General features: G+C 42.6%; 1 protein-coding gene across 2 annotated transcripts in view; it reads left to right on the forward strand.

Moving 5' to 3' along the window:
• The window catches only part of PPM1H (protein phosphatase, Mg2+/Mn2+ dependent 1H), a 294,780-nt gene that overhangs the window by 87,453 nt on the left and 187,251 nt on the right, over positions 1 to 20,076 (forward strand). For both annotated transcript variants that reach the window (XR_001918064.1, XM_018047995.1), the window contains exon 2: positions 12,468 to 12,633. Coding sequence is in view for 1 of the 2 variants with exons in the window: in XM_018047995.1 (XP_017903484.1) it covers positions 12,468 to 12,633 (166 nt within the window). In the remaining variant the exon portion in view is untranslated. The remainder of the gene's footprint in view (positions 1 to 12,467; positions 12,634 to 20,076) is intronic.

A 20,076-nucleotide genomic window follows, 5' to 3' on the forward strand; every position in this document is an offset into this window, starting at 1 on the left:
GACACATACAGATTCAACAGTTGGAAAAGGAAGTCTTAGAACTCCCCATTCCAGCAGAGATCGTCAGAGTACCCCTGAAAGGTGCTGAGCCAGCTTTTGGACATTTCCAGTGAAGGGAATTCCTACTTTCTGATGTAAATAATTATTGCTAGGCAGCTTTAAACAGATAGTGTCAGAATTGCTTTTCAGCTACTTTTGGCTCCCCCTTGGGCCTCTGGAATTTCCCTCCTGCACAGCCATCTGGGCCACTGCAGCCTGGGTGTAGGCTGCGAACAGAGGGAGTGAGCCGAGAAGCTGAGTTGGTGTGTTGGTGTGCCGAATTAAGAATATGCAGATCATGATGAGCTGAAGGAGGAGCCACAAGCCACCCATACAGGAGTGGCCGTGGCTCCCACAACATCCAAATCCCATTTGGGGGAAGTGAAACCATGGGTCGTTTTGATGAAAGACACAGCTTCAATACACCCCTACAAAGGAAGTACAGTTACAAGACTTATAACTTACAGAGTCCAAAATTGAGGGGGCGAGATGAGCCTGTGGAGGAACAGTCCTCTATGCTGGCTCAGCAGCAAACATCTAGGACAGTCATCCCTGGGTATCCCCGGGGCTTGCTCCCAGGACCCACCAGGGATTCCAAGCCCTGTGGATGCCCACGTCCCTAATATAAAATGATTCCATGCGACGAATACAGCCAGCTCTTGGTATTTGCAGGTTTCACATCTGTGGATAAGGAGGGCTGACTATACTCATAAAGTGGAAGTACTAACTTTTCTTGGGCTTAACTCTAAGTGGTTATTTTCAAACGTGCCCTGGGACAAGTAAAGTAAGAGCTTATGATGGACATCCTAAGCTCAAGTTCTCATCTGAATTTCCACATTCTGGATGTGGGCAGGGTTACCATACTAAAAAATGCCTGAGCAGCAACTCAGAAGAACGAAAGCTGTTTTTCTCATCATAGCAATCACTTGGTTATGAGGGGAGACCAGCAATAGAGCTCAGATTAAGATTCTACCTAGAGGTACACCAGGCTCTCATTTATCAACCACTTTTCTGCCAGAGATGTTTGGGGCTCACTTTATATGTTTTGCCCTCACAAGCACTTACTAAATAATATTTTTCCTTAGGAACAGCTCACTTTCCTTGAAGTGAATTGATGGGAAACCCCAATAAAAATATTTTAGGCTTGAAGAAACACATAGCCTTAGAAGTCATTGATTGCTTGTGTCCCCCATGGATGTTATGGAGAATGTGAGTTGGTTCATTCAGCTAACATTTATTGAGTGCTTACTCCCTGCAGTATGACTTGAGAGGGGGGAAAACATAACCAAAATCGACACCAGCAAACATTCCTCAATGAATTAAAATAATGTTGGGGGCCCAACATTGTCATTTTTGTGTAAGGATGATATTGGGCATCCAGTTTTAAACAGTTGACATATTCGTCAGTGCGTTTGTCCCCTTCAAGGCCATTGCACAGTCTCACGGTACTTTCTAGCTTTTTGAGGCTGGAAAGATCAGTTTCTTAAAATAGAACCCAGACTGGCCCTTTGAGGGCCTCAAGGGTTAAACTAAGCATGTTATTTTCCTTATAAATTAGGGAGCCTTGGTCTGTTAATGAACTTTGTCATGGATCTGGGCACAAAGGTAGAAATGTTGGCCCACCAGACTCCTCTGTCCATGAAATTGTCCAGGCAAGAATATCAGACTGGGTAACCATTCCCTTCCTGACCCAGGGATCAAACCCGAGTCTCCTACGTTGCAGGCAGATTCTTTATCATCTGAGCTACACAGGGAAGCCCAGCACACTGGCACACAGGTAGAAATGTTGGATCAGATAAAAATCAGCTTTCAAAGGACTCTTGTTGTTGTGCAAATCTGGAAACAAATCAGACTTTCTCTGTAAGGGTTCACAAGGGTGAAGATTTTCCAAAGCAGGTTATATTTAGTTAAAATAAATGTGTTTTTTAAAAACAATGGCTGAAGTAATGAGGGGGAAATTATTCTTAATGTACATTTTCAGTAATACTGTACTTGCCCAGGGGGGAAAAAATTGTTGGCATGCTGAAACCGCGTGATATGTCACAATTCCCATCTTGCAATACCTGTGTTGTATTTATAGGCTGTTGTGCAACTAATTACAAGAGCATTGGCTTGTGTGAACACAATACATCATTTAAAAGCTCAGTGGCTCTGAGAAAATGCCAGTGTGGCTTATCTAGGACATTTAACTGAATCATTTTCTGTATGATATTGGTGGAACCAATAAAATGAGGATAATGACACAGCTTTCTAGTGTTTAGGGTTCCAGGCATTCACGCAGTTGCTAGATGGAAATGCTTTAAACAGTTCTGTTTTCCAACAGTCAGACAAGTAACCTGTGAGGAAAGGACTGCTCATCGTCCCTGTCTTACTGATAAGAACCAGGATTGGGGAGATAGAGCATTAATAACTTGCTGAAAGCCCTGCAGGTACTTTCTGCCTGACCCAGCCTTTAGACCTTGGGAGTCTGGGTCCATAGTCTCTTGTGCTGTTAATGGCTTTACCCAACTGCCTCTAAAATTTCTAGCAGAAACCTGCTTGCCTCTCTGCCTTCCCCCACCGAGTGTTTCCCGCTCTGTTGTGTGTTTAGGGGCACAGCCAGCGTATTTGAGGAATGAGGATGAGTGGCCTTCACCTCTCCAGTGAAGGACAGAGCACATTTTACAAGATTTTTTTCTAAAGCAGGAACTCAGAACTCCCAACACTGAGAGTTTCATCCTCCTTACCACCAAACAATCCTCTTCTGTACACAATTGTTCTTCTTGTGTTGCTTTAAGGTTAAAAAGGAAAATATCAGAGCCCTCCATGGCCCAGAACTTTCTTTATCCCTTGGCAAAGAAAAAGCCAAGATTGTTATCTGGAGTTTTTGAGGAAACTGCTGATTAAAAATGTATGTATTTTATTTGATGTCTGTTGAGATTAACATACTTTTATCTTTTGGTTTCATTTCATTAGTTCTGGGCTTTTTTACAATTCGCTATTTTTTAGGTTGCACGTTTAAATCGACTTTCACTTTGTCCTGAAAAATACATTTCTCTAACATTGCTGATAGTACAGATATATTTGGTCAAGTAAAGAAAGAAAACCTTATCTTGAGCAATGCAGTGGCTTCAAGCACTTTTTTTTTTTTCTTTTCTTTAATTGCCAACAGGAGCTAATAGCTATGTGCAGGTAGCATTGTTCTAAAACCCACAAAAAAAATTTATTCTTCTGCTTTATTTTATACAAAACTTCCAAACTGGAAATCGTTTTTAGGCAAGCCTTTATTTTGATTTCATGTGGCCCCCACCCAGTTGCACCGTGGCCTTGCGTAGCAATTGCTCCAGCATCTGACAGAGCACGCACTCACTTCCTGATTTCAATGCGGAAGTTGGTCCTCAGTGACATCAGTGGTTTTGCCAAGAGGACCCGGAGAATAATTGAAAGGAAGTACCCAATGGCAGCTTTCTGATTTTTACCTTTACTGTGTTAAAAGTTCATTTCTAAGCAGCCAGTGTGAAGGAAAAAACATAGCTATTTATGTAGGGAGATCTTTGGGACATATCATACCTTCTTTTGATCTATAGTGGGGTTTATAAATCTTCAGTGATCTAATTACGTTGGTGAGGAAGCTCGAAGCTCATTGTTGTTCAGTTGCTAAATCGTGTCTGACTCTTAGTGACCCCATGGACTGCAGCACACCAGGCTTCCCTGTCCTTCTCTATCTCTCGGAGAAGCTCATGGTAACCCCCAAATGCTGCCTGCAAAGTATATTCAAAGATGAGTTACAAAGAACACCAAGATGCACATTCAGTTCCATCCAAACCTACATCTCTCTTTGTTTCACTTACATATTATGTGTAGTAATATGAAATTTTTGGCATTGTACTATTTTTGACCTACAAAAACCATTTCAGAGCATTCAGTCTAATAGTTCAGTTCAGGGGTCAGCACACATTTTCTGTAAAGGTGTAGATAATAAATCCTGTAGGCTTGGTGGGCAGACAGTCTGTGAAAACTGTCTCTGCGGAAACTACCAACTGCATTGTACCTGAAGAGGCACAATAGACAATGTGTACATGAATGTGTTTCAACAAGTGTGAATGGCAGTGTTTCAATAAAACTTGGTAGACATGGAAAATTGAATTTCATGATTTTTACATGTCATAATATTCTTTGACTTTTTTTTTCCTGACTACTTAAAAATATTGGAAGCCACACAAAAATAAGCAGTGAATTTTGCCATGGTTTTCCAACCCCATGGTTAAGCTGAAGTTGGCTACCACTGCCTTTGCAATTTTTGCTACCAGGAACTTTCTGTTCACTGACCTAAAGCCAATTTCATTATCTTATCCTCCAGAATGCCCCTCCCCAAGCTTTGTTTCACCTTCTCATCTCCCTTCATAATCAAGAGTACCTCATTTGCTCATCCTGCCAGTGAACACTTAAGTGGTACCCTCTTTGCCCCTCTATTCTCCACTACTCATATCCAGCAGGTCTCAACTAGGAATCTGCAGTTTTTTCACTCCCTCTGAAGCCTCCTTTTCCCTTCCACCAAGAGCCGCTGCTTGACTCATGGCCTCTTTGTCACTTGGACTGTTATGAGGCCTAGCTGGGCTCCCTGCTTTTGTTATTTATTCTCTGTAATCCATCTTCCATCAGGCCACTACTGTTATTTTCCTAAATAATTTTTATCATATCAAGCCCTTCAATATTGTAAAGTAATTATTCTCCAATTAAAATAATTTGTTTAAAAAAGGGGAAAAATTATTTTAGATTATTCCCATGGGTCATAGGCTCTATAGGATGAAGCTCCAATAGAATTTCATGACCTAGTTCTAATGTAGCTCCTTAACCAAGCCCATACTTAAGTCACACCCACTCCTCTTTATAAAGTTCTTTCATACAACTGTTTTCAGAGGTTATTCCTAAGTCTGGAGAGTCTTGCCTTGGTTTTCCTCTGACTCTTTATTTCTGTTATCATCATTTTTGGTCGCACCACAAGGCATGTGGGATCTTAGTTCTCCAACCAAGGATTGAGCCCACGCCCCCTGCATTGGAAGCATGAAGTCTTAACCACTGGATCACTAGGGAAGTCCCTTTTCTCTGACTCTTGATTCCCTCCTTTATTCAGTAAGGCTGAGCTTAGGTGCTTCCTCGGCTGTGACGCTTTCCATGACTCTTCTTTTGCATAATCATCTCCTCCTCTGCATTTTCAGATCTTTTGTGATATACGCTTTTGGTATGGTACCAGTCAGAACAAATCAGTTATTTATAGGAAGATGGCCCTACTCTACAGATGGCTGTGGGCTCCCCGAGCGTGAAAACAATGCCCTGGTCTTCTTGCTTTATCCCTCTTGGCGTCACAATATTTTAAAGTAATTATTTCAGTCTATATGTACTACATATCTAATACTTTTATTAGTTTACTCATGAAGTCACACAGATCTGGTTGCAGGGTTGCAGAAACAAATGGCTTTGAGGTCAGGCAGCTGACAATGGCAGAAGCAGACAGTGAGATCTGGGGTGAGCTAGCAAGGGTGTTGTTGATTGTTGTCTTCATTGTTGTCATCCAAGATTGTGACAGGTGTAGCCTGATGTATTATTTTTCAAGAATAATGGGAAGTTTGAAGATTTTTAATATACTCATCCCCATATAAAAATATGGCAACTACAAATTCACCTTAAAAGAAACTTGTGGGCAAAAATTAAAATACCAACCTGTGGGCTGAATGTGGCCCTTGAGACCCCAATTAGCAACCCTGATTGATCACATCCCTTCATTAGCTGCCAACAGAACCTGGGAACCAGAAGGTGTAAGATGTGTGATGGGGGAAGGTGTGTACGCGCTCTTTTCTCACCTGGGTTCATCCTGCCTCCTTGCTACTCTGCCTCCCCCACCTGTTGGTACTTAGCCACCTTCCAAAACATGAAATCCAAACACCACAGAGAATTCCATTTCCTTCCATCCTTTCTCCTCATTGGTAACACGCTGGCTGTTAACTGCATGGACTGGTGTGACCTCCTGTTGTCCCTCCTTCCAGGACGTGACCAAAACCATCTGGGAGAAGCTATTATTCTTGATAGATGTTCCGGCTGTTTTTGCTGATGGCTATTATCAAAGGCTTAAATTCCTACTCAGAGCCATGGTTTTCTAGTAAACCAAGAATGAGAGGTTATTAACGCCCTTGGAGCTAGGAATTAAGTTGTCCTTATGTTCCAGCCAATCTGGGTGGTCAGTAACCATTTCAGACAATCACATGGGACATTGCCTATGAGGTTACCTCAAAAGAGAATTTTAATAATTGATTGCTATATTTCATCTCCCATCAATGATTGATTTCCCACCCCTCCCCCTACAGCCTTTTGCTCGTCTCAGTTGTATATGAATCAGCAATAGCCTGATTCACCTGATGGCCTTTTGAAAACACTTGTCCCGTCTTAAGCAGTGTGATTACCGCATGTTAGCCATATTAACACTTCATGTAAACTTTTTAGCCTAAATGGTTCAGGCTCTTATTTCCTTTAAAAACAAAGCAAGAGAGATCAAACCCAACCAGATTCTCAATTCAGTGGGTCTTGGGACCTGACTGTCTCAGTCCGGGAGCCTGGGGAGAGATGGCGTCTGCGGGCAGATCTGGGTGGGAATTCAGAGCCATCACACTGCTGACTGCCTGAGCGCTTTCCTGCGCACAGAACATTGCATGGATTGAGTATTACCAGGACTTCGAGGAAAGCGCTCAGAGGAGCAGGCAGCCTTGCTCAAGAAAGGTCCATGTTCTGGGAAGTGTCATGTGTATGCCACACATAGCTACTGAGACCTGGACGTGATTCTGTGCTCTTGAGGCCGGAAGAAGGACACTGACAGAAAGAAGAGGGAAGAAGAGTTTCCCCTCAAGCTCACACAACTGCATAAAGTCCTCTGGGCCCAATGCAAGGAGCACTTAGCTTGTGTTGGCTATGTTATTGTTAAATAGTAATATTGAGTACTCATTGTGCACCAGGCACTGTTAAATACTTTTCATGCTAGGGCATTTCGTTTTAATGTCTCTTCTATAATTGGAGGTAAGTGTTACTATCCCCATTTTAGAGACAGAAAGTAAGCTTACTGTGTCTGAGAGCACACAGCAAGTTTGAACTTGGCCTTTCTGACCATCATCTCTGTTGATGCCTCTGCTGAATTCCTCATGGTCCCAAGGGGAACAGGTTGGTAATGAATGAATTGACACCCATGATGCGTGGGAGTCCTCTGAAAACATACCAACTGTGGCTCCCCATTGTGGTTTGATTGTCCTGGTAAATCCTGTTGGAAACAGTTTCGTTGTGACTTCTGTGGACCAGTGGCCTCTGTGACAGGGGCTCACTTCTTGAGAAGAGGTGAGAATAGTTACTTATCTGAATTTAGTGACAGGAACCTGTTCTGTCTGTTATATTATCAAGTGCATGTCCTTAAGGTCAAGGTTTTGAGCAGATGGGAAGGCAGATAACTTGATCATTTAATGGTTGCCATTAAAACCAGGACTTGCCTGCTGAAATTTAGGTGGAGTTAATTTATTTTTTTTTTAAATTTGTGACTAGAGTATTTCACAAACCGAAAGGAGGAAAACAGGTTTTCCAAGTGTGTGATAGCAGCACAGAATGAATCACTTGTTCTTTTTACATTGTCTTCCACTGCTACGATCTCAGTCACATCTATGCCTGGTGTTCAGGTCAGAGCTTCAAGTAGTGTCTGATACACATAGAGGATTTTGGACTTCCAGTCCTTAAAATTCCATATGTACCTGTTTTTACAAGGGGAAAAAAAATCTAGATGTTTTGGTCTAATTGAAAGTAGACTGATAGGTTAATGCAATCAAGGTGACTAATAGCTCCTCTCCCCAGCATATATATTTTAGCGACTCCCAGAATTTAATCCAAGGAGTACTACTAAGAAACTGAGGTTTGCAGAAGTTAAGCGACTTGACCAAGCACTCCACTGTCCAGTAGTTGTGACTTTAAAAGGGGGAGAACAGTGATGGCCAACTCATAGAGTCCACAAGAGGATTCCATGAGTTAATCACTATATGTGTTAATAAAATGCTAACAGCAGTCCTTGGCACATAATTAGTTCTCAACAAATATAAGATACTATTATTGCACCACATCTAGGGAGTAGGCAGAGTTGAGTTCTGTCTGCATTCATTCTTTCAACAGATGTTTGTTGAGCACTTGCTGTGTGCTGTGTTCTGGGAGGATAGCCCATGGTCTTAACCATTGTGCTTTATTACCTCCAGTTTAATTTCGAGGAAGATGTTTTCCCCCTTTGTAGGCAATTGGAAAACAATGACACCAAAAAGATGATGATTCATGGTCCAGCAACACTTTTTTTTTGAAATCCTCAAAATAAGTATCATGGGTGAGTATTGCTTAGATAAAGAAAGCATATCTCAGAGTCATTCCAGGTAATCTCAAGATAGTGCTGACTTTTTTCCTGGAGCCTGGGACAAGCAGAGAATGTAGCTACTAATATAGCTGCTCACATAAAAAAACTATTGTATCTATTGACCACATGATACTTCTCAACTCAGGAAAGTTTTTCTCAATTTACTTTTAGAGGAATTGGAGGTTTATGTAAATTTAGTAAACAAAACATTGGCCTTTGAAGAACAAAATGAAATATTTAAGTTGATGGAGATCAAGCTTTTTAAAGCCAAGGTTAATCGAGAAGAATCAGGTCTTTCTACTAAAGCTGTAGAGAGTCAGGAATTTAAAATAATATGAAACATGAGATAACAGTTGCATGTGTGTGTGTGTGTGTGTGTGTGTGTGTTAATTTTATTTCTTTGACTGCCCTGGGTCTTTGTTGCAGAGCACAGGCTCTAGGCAAACAGGCTTCAGTAGTTACTGCCCGTGGGCTCAGCAGCTGTGGCTCCCAGGCTCTGGAGCACAGCCCCAGTAGTTGTGGTGCATGGGCTTGGCTGCCTCGCAGCTTGTAAAATCTTCATGGATCAGGGATCGCACCTGTGTCCCCTGCATGGGCAGGCAGATTCTCAGCCACTGGACCACCAAGGAAGCCCAGTAGTATGTTTTAAAAAGGCAGTGGCTTTAAATTAATATGACTTTATCATCTGGGTAATAATCAGATATCGGACTGAATAGGCTTCCAGGGTTGGGGCTGCTGTCTCTTCTCTCTAGGTTGGCCTTTCTAATATTTCACCAGTGTCATTCACAAGCGGTATTCACGTGAAATGGCAGAGGAAGTCCACCCGCGATTGTTCTTCACGGCTCCCTGGCTGTGATGAGTCATTGCAGGACAGCCCTTGCAACCAAGTGCTGATAAGAATAGGCACACAATAGGGAAATAAGACAACTGAGAGCTGAAGGAGAAAGAGCTGGAAGTCAGAAGTGTGTCCACAGCTCTCTGCATTTAGCTCTTGTGACCTTGTGTAAGTTACAGTCTTCCCAGTTCCTGGGTTTCTCATGCATAAAGTTTCTAGAGTCTCTTGCTGAAGTTAGGTCAACTTTGGAGTTTAATATCCACTAAGAAAGATGGGAGACACTGCACCTCCAGGGGACAGTGATTCGTGATTTGTGTCATTATAGTAGCTTTGTTGATTGTTGGAAAAGAGCAGTGGCAGATGAGTCAGCCTGGCATGAGCTATTGGAGATCAGCGATGCTTTTTTTTTGTTGGGGGCGGGGAAACACCAACTAAAGCATAAGTTTAGGTGCCAGTGGTCAGGGTGATGCCAAGTTCCAGAAATAGAAGCTCGGATTTTGGTCAGAGGACAGTATGGAGGGGATGACGGTCATGGGCTTGTTTTCCTAGCTGCACCTCCACCTTCAGCTTTCCCTGGGAAAGATGCTTGTGGGTGACCGTGGGGGTGTAATGTCACCATCCAGCAAACCATCCATGCCACGCATGTTGCTTGGGAGTCACTGTCACTGACTGAGAGGAGGCAGGTGGTATTTTGAATGTCCTTCCTCTGCCTGGTTTGTTTCTCAAAAAAATCTATGTAAAAGGAAAACTCCAGTTAAATGCATGTATTAGGAGCTCCAGTGGCAAACCTCTGGACTAAATGTGGGCTGCTCTAGAGACAAACAGATCCTTCCTCTGGGCGCTTTCTCCAGTAGCCTTAGAAGCAGGACGAGAATCCCCTTTCTCTCAAGCCTGGACCCAAGCTCACCTGATCTGCTGTTCTCTGCTTCCCCACACAGTCCAGCAGGGCCTGCCACAGACTGACCCAAAGCTCTGTGTATTGGGTTGGCTAAAAAATTCGTTTGGATTTTCCATACGAAATTGGACTATGACTGAGTGACTAAGCGCGCACACACACCCCCCCCCCCAAGTTGGGCTGGGGGTCAAGGGAGGCCTGACTGAATTCCAGCTGCCCTACTTCCTGGCTGTGGCACCTGGAGTAACTTACATAGCTTGGGCAGTAAGCATAGTAGTACTAATAGTCTTAGGCAGGTAGCCTGTGTCTTTAAGAATTGTATTGTATTCTGAAACCATATGAAAAGTCCCCCTGGTCACAGGAGAGAGAATGAAGGTCGGACCAAAAACTAGACCTTGAACTCTTCCTCCCTTCTTCCTTGAGAGGGTGCGATAAACATTGGAGGCAAATTTGACCTCATAGAGATCAGCAGGGATCCCACCTCCTTGCTCATGACTGTTCCCACCCCAGTAAAGACAAGGATTTTCAAACTCTATAAGCAACAATCTACTTAAAAAAAAAAAAATCTTACACAAAACTGTCATGTGTAAAATGAGGATAAAAGACTTTTGTTTATAAAAATATACTTCAGTTGAAATTTATAATAAACTCAGTAAGAATGATGAAGCAGTTTCAATGAATAGAAATTTGAAATAGAGATAATAGATGACTTTTATGATTGTTTCCCTTTAACATACAGATAAGTAATTGCAAATGGTCTTTTTTAAAAAAACAGATCTCCTTCCAATCTAGTGGCATTGATAAGTTGAAGAGAAAAGATAGAACGCTTATTTATTATGCCAAAGCTGCCCAAAATATGTAGACTAGCATATATTTGTTTACATGTAAGAAATGGGAATGAACTTTTAAATTATTGCATTTTTTCCCAAAATGCTTATACCTTTAAAAAATAAATTTAAAGTAAATGTGAAAACACCGGGAACACCTCCATAGAATTTCAGGGTTTGGTAGAAAACTGCTCAAAACACACTGCTTGAGGTCATACAGTTCTCACATCTCAGTTTGCTCTCTGTTTGCTGTTTGACTGTAGCATGTATGTGTTGGCTTACAGTTTTCAATACTGAAAGACATATGATATAAAAAAAAATGGTGACATTTGAATAAGCTCTGCAGTCTGGCTGACAGTGCTGGATCAGTATCAATTGCTCCTTTTGATGTTGTTCTTGAGTGATAGAAAATGTTGCTTTGGGGTAAGTTGGGTGAAGAGTGCTTGAGACTGTATACCATTTTTGCAGTTTACTCTGAGTTTATAATTCTTTCAGAATGTAAAACTGTTTAATAAAAGGCGTTTGAAAACTATCCTCTAATTAATTGTTAGGAGGGAGTACAAGACTAATCGAGCGATGTATACACCACACTTTCAGAGTGGATCTCCATCTATCTTACCCTGTTAAAACAAAAGCATCTTTCTTTCTTTGCCACTGAGCCTATATCCTCCACCCTCACTCTGCCACCTACTGTGACACTGTTGAAGTTTTGGGAAGAAAACACAGCATGGCAAATCAAGATCTCTCTTTCGGGAAAACTATTTTAGCTGCTGCTTCATTACTTAATAAGAAAATGGTGCTGAAACCCAAGAGTTCAGTCTGCAGGCCCCTGATACACAAAAAAGCTTTATAAATGGTGTAGCATGTTTTTCTGAAGCATTCCTATATGCAAAACATTAGTAATTAGGCCAAAGTAGTATCAACATGCCATGAGATCATAAGGCCACATGTACAAATCAGCACGCTCTGTAGTCCATTGTGACGATGCAGTGTAAGGAGTGTTATTCTACTGGAGAAAAGATAGAGGAGAGAAGATAATTTTTAAAGAATAAACCGTTGATCCAGTCACTTCTCTGTGTGTAAAGTGAAAGTGGTCATGGTGGTCATGAAATATACTTCTTTGTTCCCTAGGATTTTATAGTGTGCTGTAAATTACTGCTTTGTTCTTTGATAAGAGTGATGGTGGTTTTGCTCTTTATCGCTTGGAAAAATGCACCGGAATTCCCTGAGCCAGCCATCTATCTTCAGTGCAATTGGCAGAAGACTGATTATCTCATGTGTTTTGACTAGAAATGGATTAGTGGGGTTGATCACAGCTATCAGACACCTGCAAAGGTGCACTGAGCTCTGAACAATGCTTCATCAAATGTTTTAACATGTACTTGTATAAGTCCACTGAAAAATCTGTTCACTCCACCAAGCTATGACATAGGGCATTAGTCTGATCGGCTTTTCTGGCTTCTCCTCCAGGGTCATCAATGCTGGGAAGAGCACACACAATGAAGACCAAGCCAGCTGTGAGGTGCTCACTGTGAAGAAGAAAGCAGGGGCCATTACCTCAACCCCAAATAGGAACTCAGCCAAGAGACGGTCCTCGCTTCCCAACGGAGAGGGGCTGCAGCTGAAGGAGAACTCGGTAAGACCCTCCTTCACCCCCACCCTCGGGTGAGAAGAACCCACACCCTCTGGCCCCACTGTGGAACGTTCAGCATGGAAGAGAGAAAAGCGCTGTGTTAGTGGAGTGGTGGGTCTGGGCTCAGGGCATCACACTCACAGCAAAGATGATACATGGAGTTCAGGAAAGCTGGTGTTTAAGTTCTCAACACTTAGAGAAAATGCCCACATCATTTGAGTTTTGTTGCAGGAATTAGAATGTGTAGTGGTAGCTGGTTTTAAAGAAGCGCTTCAAGGTTTTTGTGAAGGAGCTCATCCTCAGAAGCCTCCCAGGAGGTGTGGAGTAACTCTAGCCATCAGCTTGCAGCCCAGCTACGACTCTGCCCCTGTCCTCCCCTCACGTGTCCCTTAGAGTTGCACAGTTGGAGCCTGTGCTTGATGCTCTTCCAAATTAATATTTGTTTCACTTGGCCCAAAGCCCTTGCATCCTATGGGGTGACCCTCCAGACTGAATGCCCTGCTGACAAACCACAAAGCATTTCTCCTGTCTCCAGTTTCCGGAGAACAAAGTAGACATCCTTGGAAGGTTCTGAAGAAGCTCTTAGCAGAGTGTAGGGAACAATCAGCACTGTGTCCATCATCAGATTCTTTAGTCCTGCAGAAGAGAGACATGAAACGGGATGACCCAGATGGGACTATTTGTTCTAATGATCTTGAGGATATTTTTGTTTGTAAATTTTTATGGGATTGTAAAGGACCTAGGAACCTGTCCTTAGTTGAAGTGATATTGTCTTGTTGCATTTATGCTTAGTGACTAAGAAGAATACTCATTTATTTTTATTTTGTTAGCATTAGTTCAGCTTAGCGTTAAAAAACACAGTGACCTATGGAGACTCATCAGTTGTACTTGTTTTCAAGGCAGAAGGAAGCATTGATTAGGCCTCTCCCAAAAAGGAGTCAGGGACCCAGATGAGCAGGACAAAATAATAGTGGTTGAGTGCATGTGCTCTAGAGTAAGACAGTTCAAAACAGTCTGTTGCTTAAAGCTATTCAGTTTACAATGTGTGTGTGCTTAGTCCTGTCCGACTCTTTCTGATCCCATGGACCATAGCCACCAGGCCCCTCTGTCTATGGGATTATCCCAGCAAGAATACTGGAGTGTGTTGCCATTTCCTTCCCCAGTAGATCTTCCCAACCCAAGGCTTGAACCCAAGTTTCATGGTCTCCTGCATTGGCAGGATTCTTTACCACTGCACTGCCTGGGAAGCCCATTCGATTTGGGGGTAGTTATTTATTCTTTGAGCCTCAATTTTCCCTTGTCTAAAAAGGAATAATAATAATAGTAATTACCAACTATGGTGGGAGAGGCTAGTTAAAAGTATGAAATCCAACAGTCCATGCAAAGTCCTGAGCTGGTGTCATCATTAATAAATCCTTGATTGATGTTAGTGATTATTATCCTAAAGTCAGTTCCATTTCTGTAATCCTCTATGAATAATGCCCACTGGATTTTCATTCATTTGTAAATTGGAAATCACACTTTTTTTTCCATACCTTCTTGATGGAATTATTTTTGAGGATTGAATTATTATGGAAAAGGGCTCAGAAAATGTGAGACATTAATGATAATTGGATATGGGTGCCAGTGACTTAATGTTGCTCTTTCCCCTGGCAGTTCCTCTCTGCCACTGGGATATAAAGTGATTTCTGTAAAAATAAGACAGTGTTGACATTTGGCTGCAAGCCAGTTGGTGATGGCATATTTCCTTGTTGCTAAGTTCCTCCTAGAAGTGGAGCCAGGAGTAACTATTTAACTTCCTTTCCTTAAGAACAGTGAAACCAGCTCATAAGTATTTTAGAATGGAACCAGGACACTCCTTCGTGATGGTTCATGTGGGGTCCATGCTCCTCTGGGAGGCAGCAAGGCTATGCAGTGAAAGGCAGGCACATCTCAGCCTGTATTCTTGCCTTAGCCATAGCGTCTATCTGCATTGTATATTAAGTTTTTATTAGATTTTAAGGCAAGAGCTGTGTTGCCTTTTTTTAACTGTGGCAAAATACACATAAAGCTTACCATTTTAACCATTTTAAAATGTACAGTTCAGTGGCATCAAATACATTCATATTGCCGTACAACCATCGGTATCATCCATCTCCTAAACCTTTCCATCATCCCAAACTGAAACTCTGTCCCCACTAAATACTAACTCTTCATTCCTTCCTCCCTTTCCCCTCCACCCGCTCTGGTCCCTGGCAACTACCGTTCTATTTCCTGTCCCTGTGAATCTGACTACTCCAAATACCTCCTATAAATGGAATCATACAATTTTTGTCTTTTTGTAGCCGGCATAATCACTTATCATACTGTCTTCAGAGATCGTCCGTGTTGAAGAATGTGTCACAATCTTATTCCTTTTTGAGGCTGAATAGTGTTCTCTTATATGTATACCTGCCGTTTTGTTTATGCCTTCATCATTGATGGACTGTTGCTGTCATCTTTTGTCTATTATGAACATCGCTGCTGTGAACGTGGGTGTCTAGTACCTATTTGAGTCCCTGCTTTTGATTCTCTTGGATATATACCCAGAGTGGAACTGCTGAGTGATATGGTGGTTTGTTCAATAATTTCAGGGGCCACCATACTGTTTGCCACAGCAGCTACACCATTTGACATTCCTACCGGCAGTGCACAAGGGTTCCAATTTCTCTACATTTTTGCCAACATTTGTTAAATCCTGTTTTTCTGCAATAATAGCTACCCTAATGTGTGCAAAGTGGTATCTCATTTGTAGGTATATATTTCCCATGGTTAGGGATGTTGAGCATCTTTTTATGAACTTCTTATTGGTCTCATATATCTTCTTTAAAGAAACGTCTGTTCAGGTCCTTTGCCCATGTTAGAATTCGGTTGTCTGTTTTCGTTGTTGATGTTTGTGCTCTTTCTAAAACCTTGAAGAGCGTAGTCTCGTGTGCCAGATGACTCATGAGCATGGGCTGTGTTCTAGGAACTGGATGCTGAGGATTCAGCAGGAAATAAAACAGAGGATGGTCCCTCCCTTCAGGGAGCTTGTGTTCTTTAAGGGAGACAAAATACATAGCATGGGCAGATAAACACTCTGGAGAAAACAAAGTAGGGAAGCAGGAATAATAGGAAGTGTGAGGTGCAGGGGTGGCTAAAGGAGGTGTCAGGGGTGACACTGGGGCAAAGACCTGAAAGCACAGCTTTTGGAGGAAGAGCATGCTGACAACCCTAGGCAGCTGCAAGGATCTGAGCAGGACCAGGCCTGCCATTCTCAGGGATCAGCTAGGAGGCCCATGCAGCTGGAACAGACGTAGTAGCCTGGATTACAGGCAATGGACTTCCCGGCGGTCCAGTGGTTCAGACTGTGCATGTCCGCTGCAGGGGGCTCGGGGTCCATCCCTGGTCAGGGAAGATGCCACATAGCATGACCTGAAAAATACCCCTTTGGATTGTAGGTAACGCTGTCAAAGGTAATAGGGGAGAGAGGCAGTCTGGTAGGACCTCAGGGCTGCTATCAGGACTTTGGCTGCTATGCTGAATGAACGGTTTGCTAGCAGAGGTCACTAAATATATTGCTTAAAAGAGGCTAGTGATTTTTTCTATCTGAAGACATCCCATGAGTCATATATGGTGGCACCAAGGAAAGGGCAGTGACAGTACAGGGCCCAACGCGAGAAAGCATCTGCAGAACACCCATGAGGTAGGTCTCTGCCTTCCCCCTATGATTCCCATCCTTCACTCAGTAAATGTGTGCTGAGCTCTGAGTCTACACACTGGGACTTTGGGACTGAGGAGATGGATTCAGGACAGTCCCTGCCCGCCTTGAGTAGACCTGGGGAGACAGGAAAGGAAGACTTCCTGAAGCAGTGACATTTGTGCTGTTGTGCTGAAAATTGAATAGGAATTAACCAAGCACAGAAGAGAAAGGGGAGCTCCTGATGGAGGGAGTGCGCATGTGCAGAGCTAGGCTGGCATGGGAGCAACGGGGCATGGCTTCCTGGGTCGGGGGCATATGTAGTTGCTTGGACGGATATAAGACCGGAGCAGTGTGCAGCGTTCACAGGTGAGAGTCACTCAGTGCCCTGAAAAACTGGACTGTCAAACAACGACTTTAGACCAGGGTATAACAGACTCATGACAGTGGGGAGGCTGACTTGAGAGGACTAGGATAGCGTGCCTAGAAGCTGGGACACTTAGGAGTCTGGCTCATGCAGAAATCTGAATGAGAAATGATTTCGCTCCAAGTAAAGCAGTAGTAAGAGCAAAGGCGTCAAGAAGCAACGATTAGAACCAGACATGATAAATGGGTATGAAACAACAATTTTGAACAACAGTTCAAAATTGGGAAAGGAGTACGAAAAAGGCTGCATATTGTCATTCTGTTTATTTAACTTACATGCAGAGTACATCATGTGAAATGCCGGGCTGGATGAATCACAAGCTGGAGTCAGGACTGCCGGGAGAAATATCAACAACCTCAGATGTGCAGATGATACCACTCTAACCTAGACAGCATATTAGAAAGCAGAGACATTACTTTGCCAACAAAGGTCCATCTAGTCAAAGCTCTGGTTTTTTCCAGTAGTCATGTATAGATGTGAGAGTTGGACTATAAAGAAAGATGAGCACCAAAAAATTGATGTTTTTGAACTGTGGTGCTGGAGAAGACTCTTGAGAGTCCCTTGGACTGCAAGGAGAGCCAGCTGGTCTGTCCTAAAGGAAATCAGTCCTAAATATTCATTGGAAGGACTAATGCTGAAGCTGAAACTCCAATAATTTGGCCATCTGATGTGAAGAACTGGCTCACTGGAAAAGACCCTGATGCTGGGAAAGATTGAAGGCGGGAGGAGAAGGGGATGACAGAGGATGAGATGGTTGGATGGCAACACCAACTCAATGAACATGAGTTTGAGTAAGCTCCGAGAGTTGGTGATGGACAGGGAAGCCTGGCAAAGAGGCAGACACGCCTGAGCAGCTGAACTGCACTGACCAATCTAATGGCAGAAAGTGAAGAGAAACTAAAGAGCCTCTTGATGAGGGTGAAAGAGGAGAGTGAAAAAACTGGCTTAAAACTCAGCATTCAGAAAACTAAGATCATGGCATCCGGTCCCATCACTTCATGGCAAATAGGAGAAAAAGTGGAAGCAGTGACAGATGTTATTTTCTTGGGTTCCAAAACCAGTGCAGATGGTGACTGCAGCCATGAAATCAAAAGGCACTTGCTCCTTGGAAGGAAAGCTATGGCTAATTGAGACAACATTAAAAAACAAAGACATCACTTTGCCGACAAAGCTCCATATAGTCAAAGCTCTGGTTTTTTCCCGTAGTCATGTATGGATGTGAGAGAGTTGGACCATAAAAAAGGCTGAGTGCTAAAGAACTGATGCTCTCGAATTGTGGTATTGAGAAGTCTCTTGAGAGTCCCTTGGACTGCAAGGAGATCAAACCAGTCAGTCCTAAAGGGAATCAACCCTGAATATTCCTTGGAAGGATTGATGCTGACGCTGAAACTCCAGTACTGTGGCCACCTGATACAAAGAACTGACTCATTAGAAAAGACCCTGATTCTGGGAAAGATTGGAAGCAAAAGGAGAACCGGACAGTGCAGGATGAAATGGTTAGATAGCATCACCAACTCAGTTCAGTTCAGTCGCTCAGTCGTGTCTGACTCTGCGACCTCATGAACCACAGCACGCCAAGCCTCCCTGTCCATCACCAACTCCCAGAGTTCACCCAAACCCATGTCCATTGAGTTGGTGATGCCATCCAAGAGTCTTCAACACCACAGTTCAAAAGCATCAATTCTTTGGTGCTCAGCTTTCTTTATAGTCCAACTCTCACATCCATACATGACCACTGGAAAAACCATAGCCTTGACTAGATGGACCTTTGTCAGCAAAGTGATATTTCTGCTTTTTAATATGCTGTCTAGGTTGGTCATAACTTTCCTTCCAAGGAGTAAGCGCCTTTTAATTTCATGGCTGCAATCACCATCTGCAGTGACTTTGGAGCCCAGAAAAACAAAGTCAGCCACTGTTTTCCCATCTATTTGCCATGAAGTGATGGGACTGGATGCCATGATATTAGTTTTCTAAATGTTGACCTTTAAGCCAACTTTTTCACTTTCTTCTTTTACTTTCATCAAGAGGCTTTTTAGTTCTTCTTCACTTTCTGCCATAAGGGTGGTGTCATCTGCATATCTGAGGTGATTGATATTTCTCCCAGCAGTCTTGATTCCAGCTTGTGCTTCTTCCAGCCCAGCGTTTCTCATGATGTACTCTGCATGTAAGTTAAGTAAGCAGGGTGACAATATACAGCCTTGATGTACTCCTTTTCCTATTTGGAACCAGTCTGTTGTTCCATGTCCAGTTCGAACTGTTGCTTCCTGACCTGCATACAGGTTTCTCAAGAGGCAGGTCAGGTGGTCTGGTATTCCCATCTCTTTCAGAATTTTCCACAGTTTCTTGTGATCCACACAGTCAAAGGCTTTAGCATAGTCAATAAAGCAGAAATAGATATTTTTCTGGAACTCTCTTGCTTTTTCAATGATCCAGCGGATGTTGGCAATTTGATCTCTGGTTCCTCTGCCTTTTCTAAAACCAGCTTGAACATCAGGAAGTTCATGGTTCACATATTGCTGAAGTCTGGCTTGGAGAATTTTGAGCATTACTTTACTAGCGTGTGGGATGAGTGCAGTTGTGCGGTAGTTTGAACATTCTTTGGCATTGCCTTTCTTTGGGATTGGATACTCCAATATAAAATAAAAAGTTAAAAAACATTAAAGCTGTCTTAAATGTAGCCGTGTGCACATGGCTCAGTGGTAAAGACTCCTGCTGCCATGCAGAAGACGCAGGAGGCGCCAGGTTTCTTGCCAGAGAATTGCACGGGCAGAGGAGCCTGGTGGCTGCAGTCCAGGTGACTGCCAAGAGTCAGATACGACTGAGCAACTGAGCACAGTATAAACATGTCAACTTAAGCCATCCTTCATGCCACCTTATGGAGAATTATTTTATCCTATTAGTACAAGCAGTCTTTTAGCCAAGTGAGTCAAATCAATTCTTCTGGTTTAAAACAAACTGTAAAAAATATTTGGCAGATAATTTTGCCTCTCCTAACTTCCAAAAGGTATTTGCTAAAGGAACATTGTTTCCTGTGTTTGGCTGAGCTCTTAAGAGCAGCACCTTACTTACAGGACAGAAAATACAAATTAATTTCAGGTTCCATCTAAATATAAAGGAAAATGGCAAAGGCAGAAGAAGCCTTGTTCGGAAATAGTCATAAAATTTGGAATGGATAAAGGAAAAGAGTTTCAAGATGGTCTGTGCTGTAGATTTGTAGCCTGAAGAAATGCAAGGGAATATGGTGAGTTATTTATTCTTCCTTAAAAAAATACTCAATAATGGATCCAGTTTTTTAAAATTTAGAGTTTAGTGATATAATTAG

This window comes from Capra hircus, chromosome 5 (genome assembly GCF_001704415.2).
Source record: "Capra hircus breed San Clemente chromosome 5, ASM170441v1, whole genome shotgun sequence".
In the NCBI taxonomy this organism is placed as follows: Eukaryota; Metazoa; Chordata; class Mammalia; order Artiodactyla; family Bovidae; genus Capra; species Capra hircus.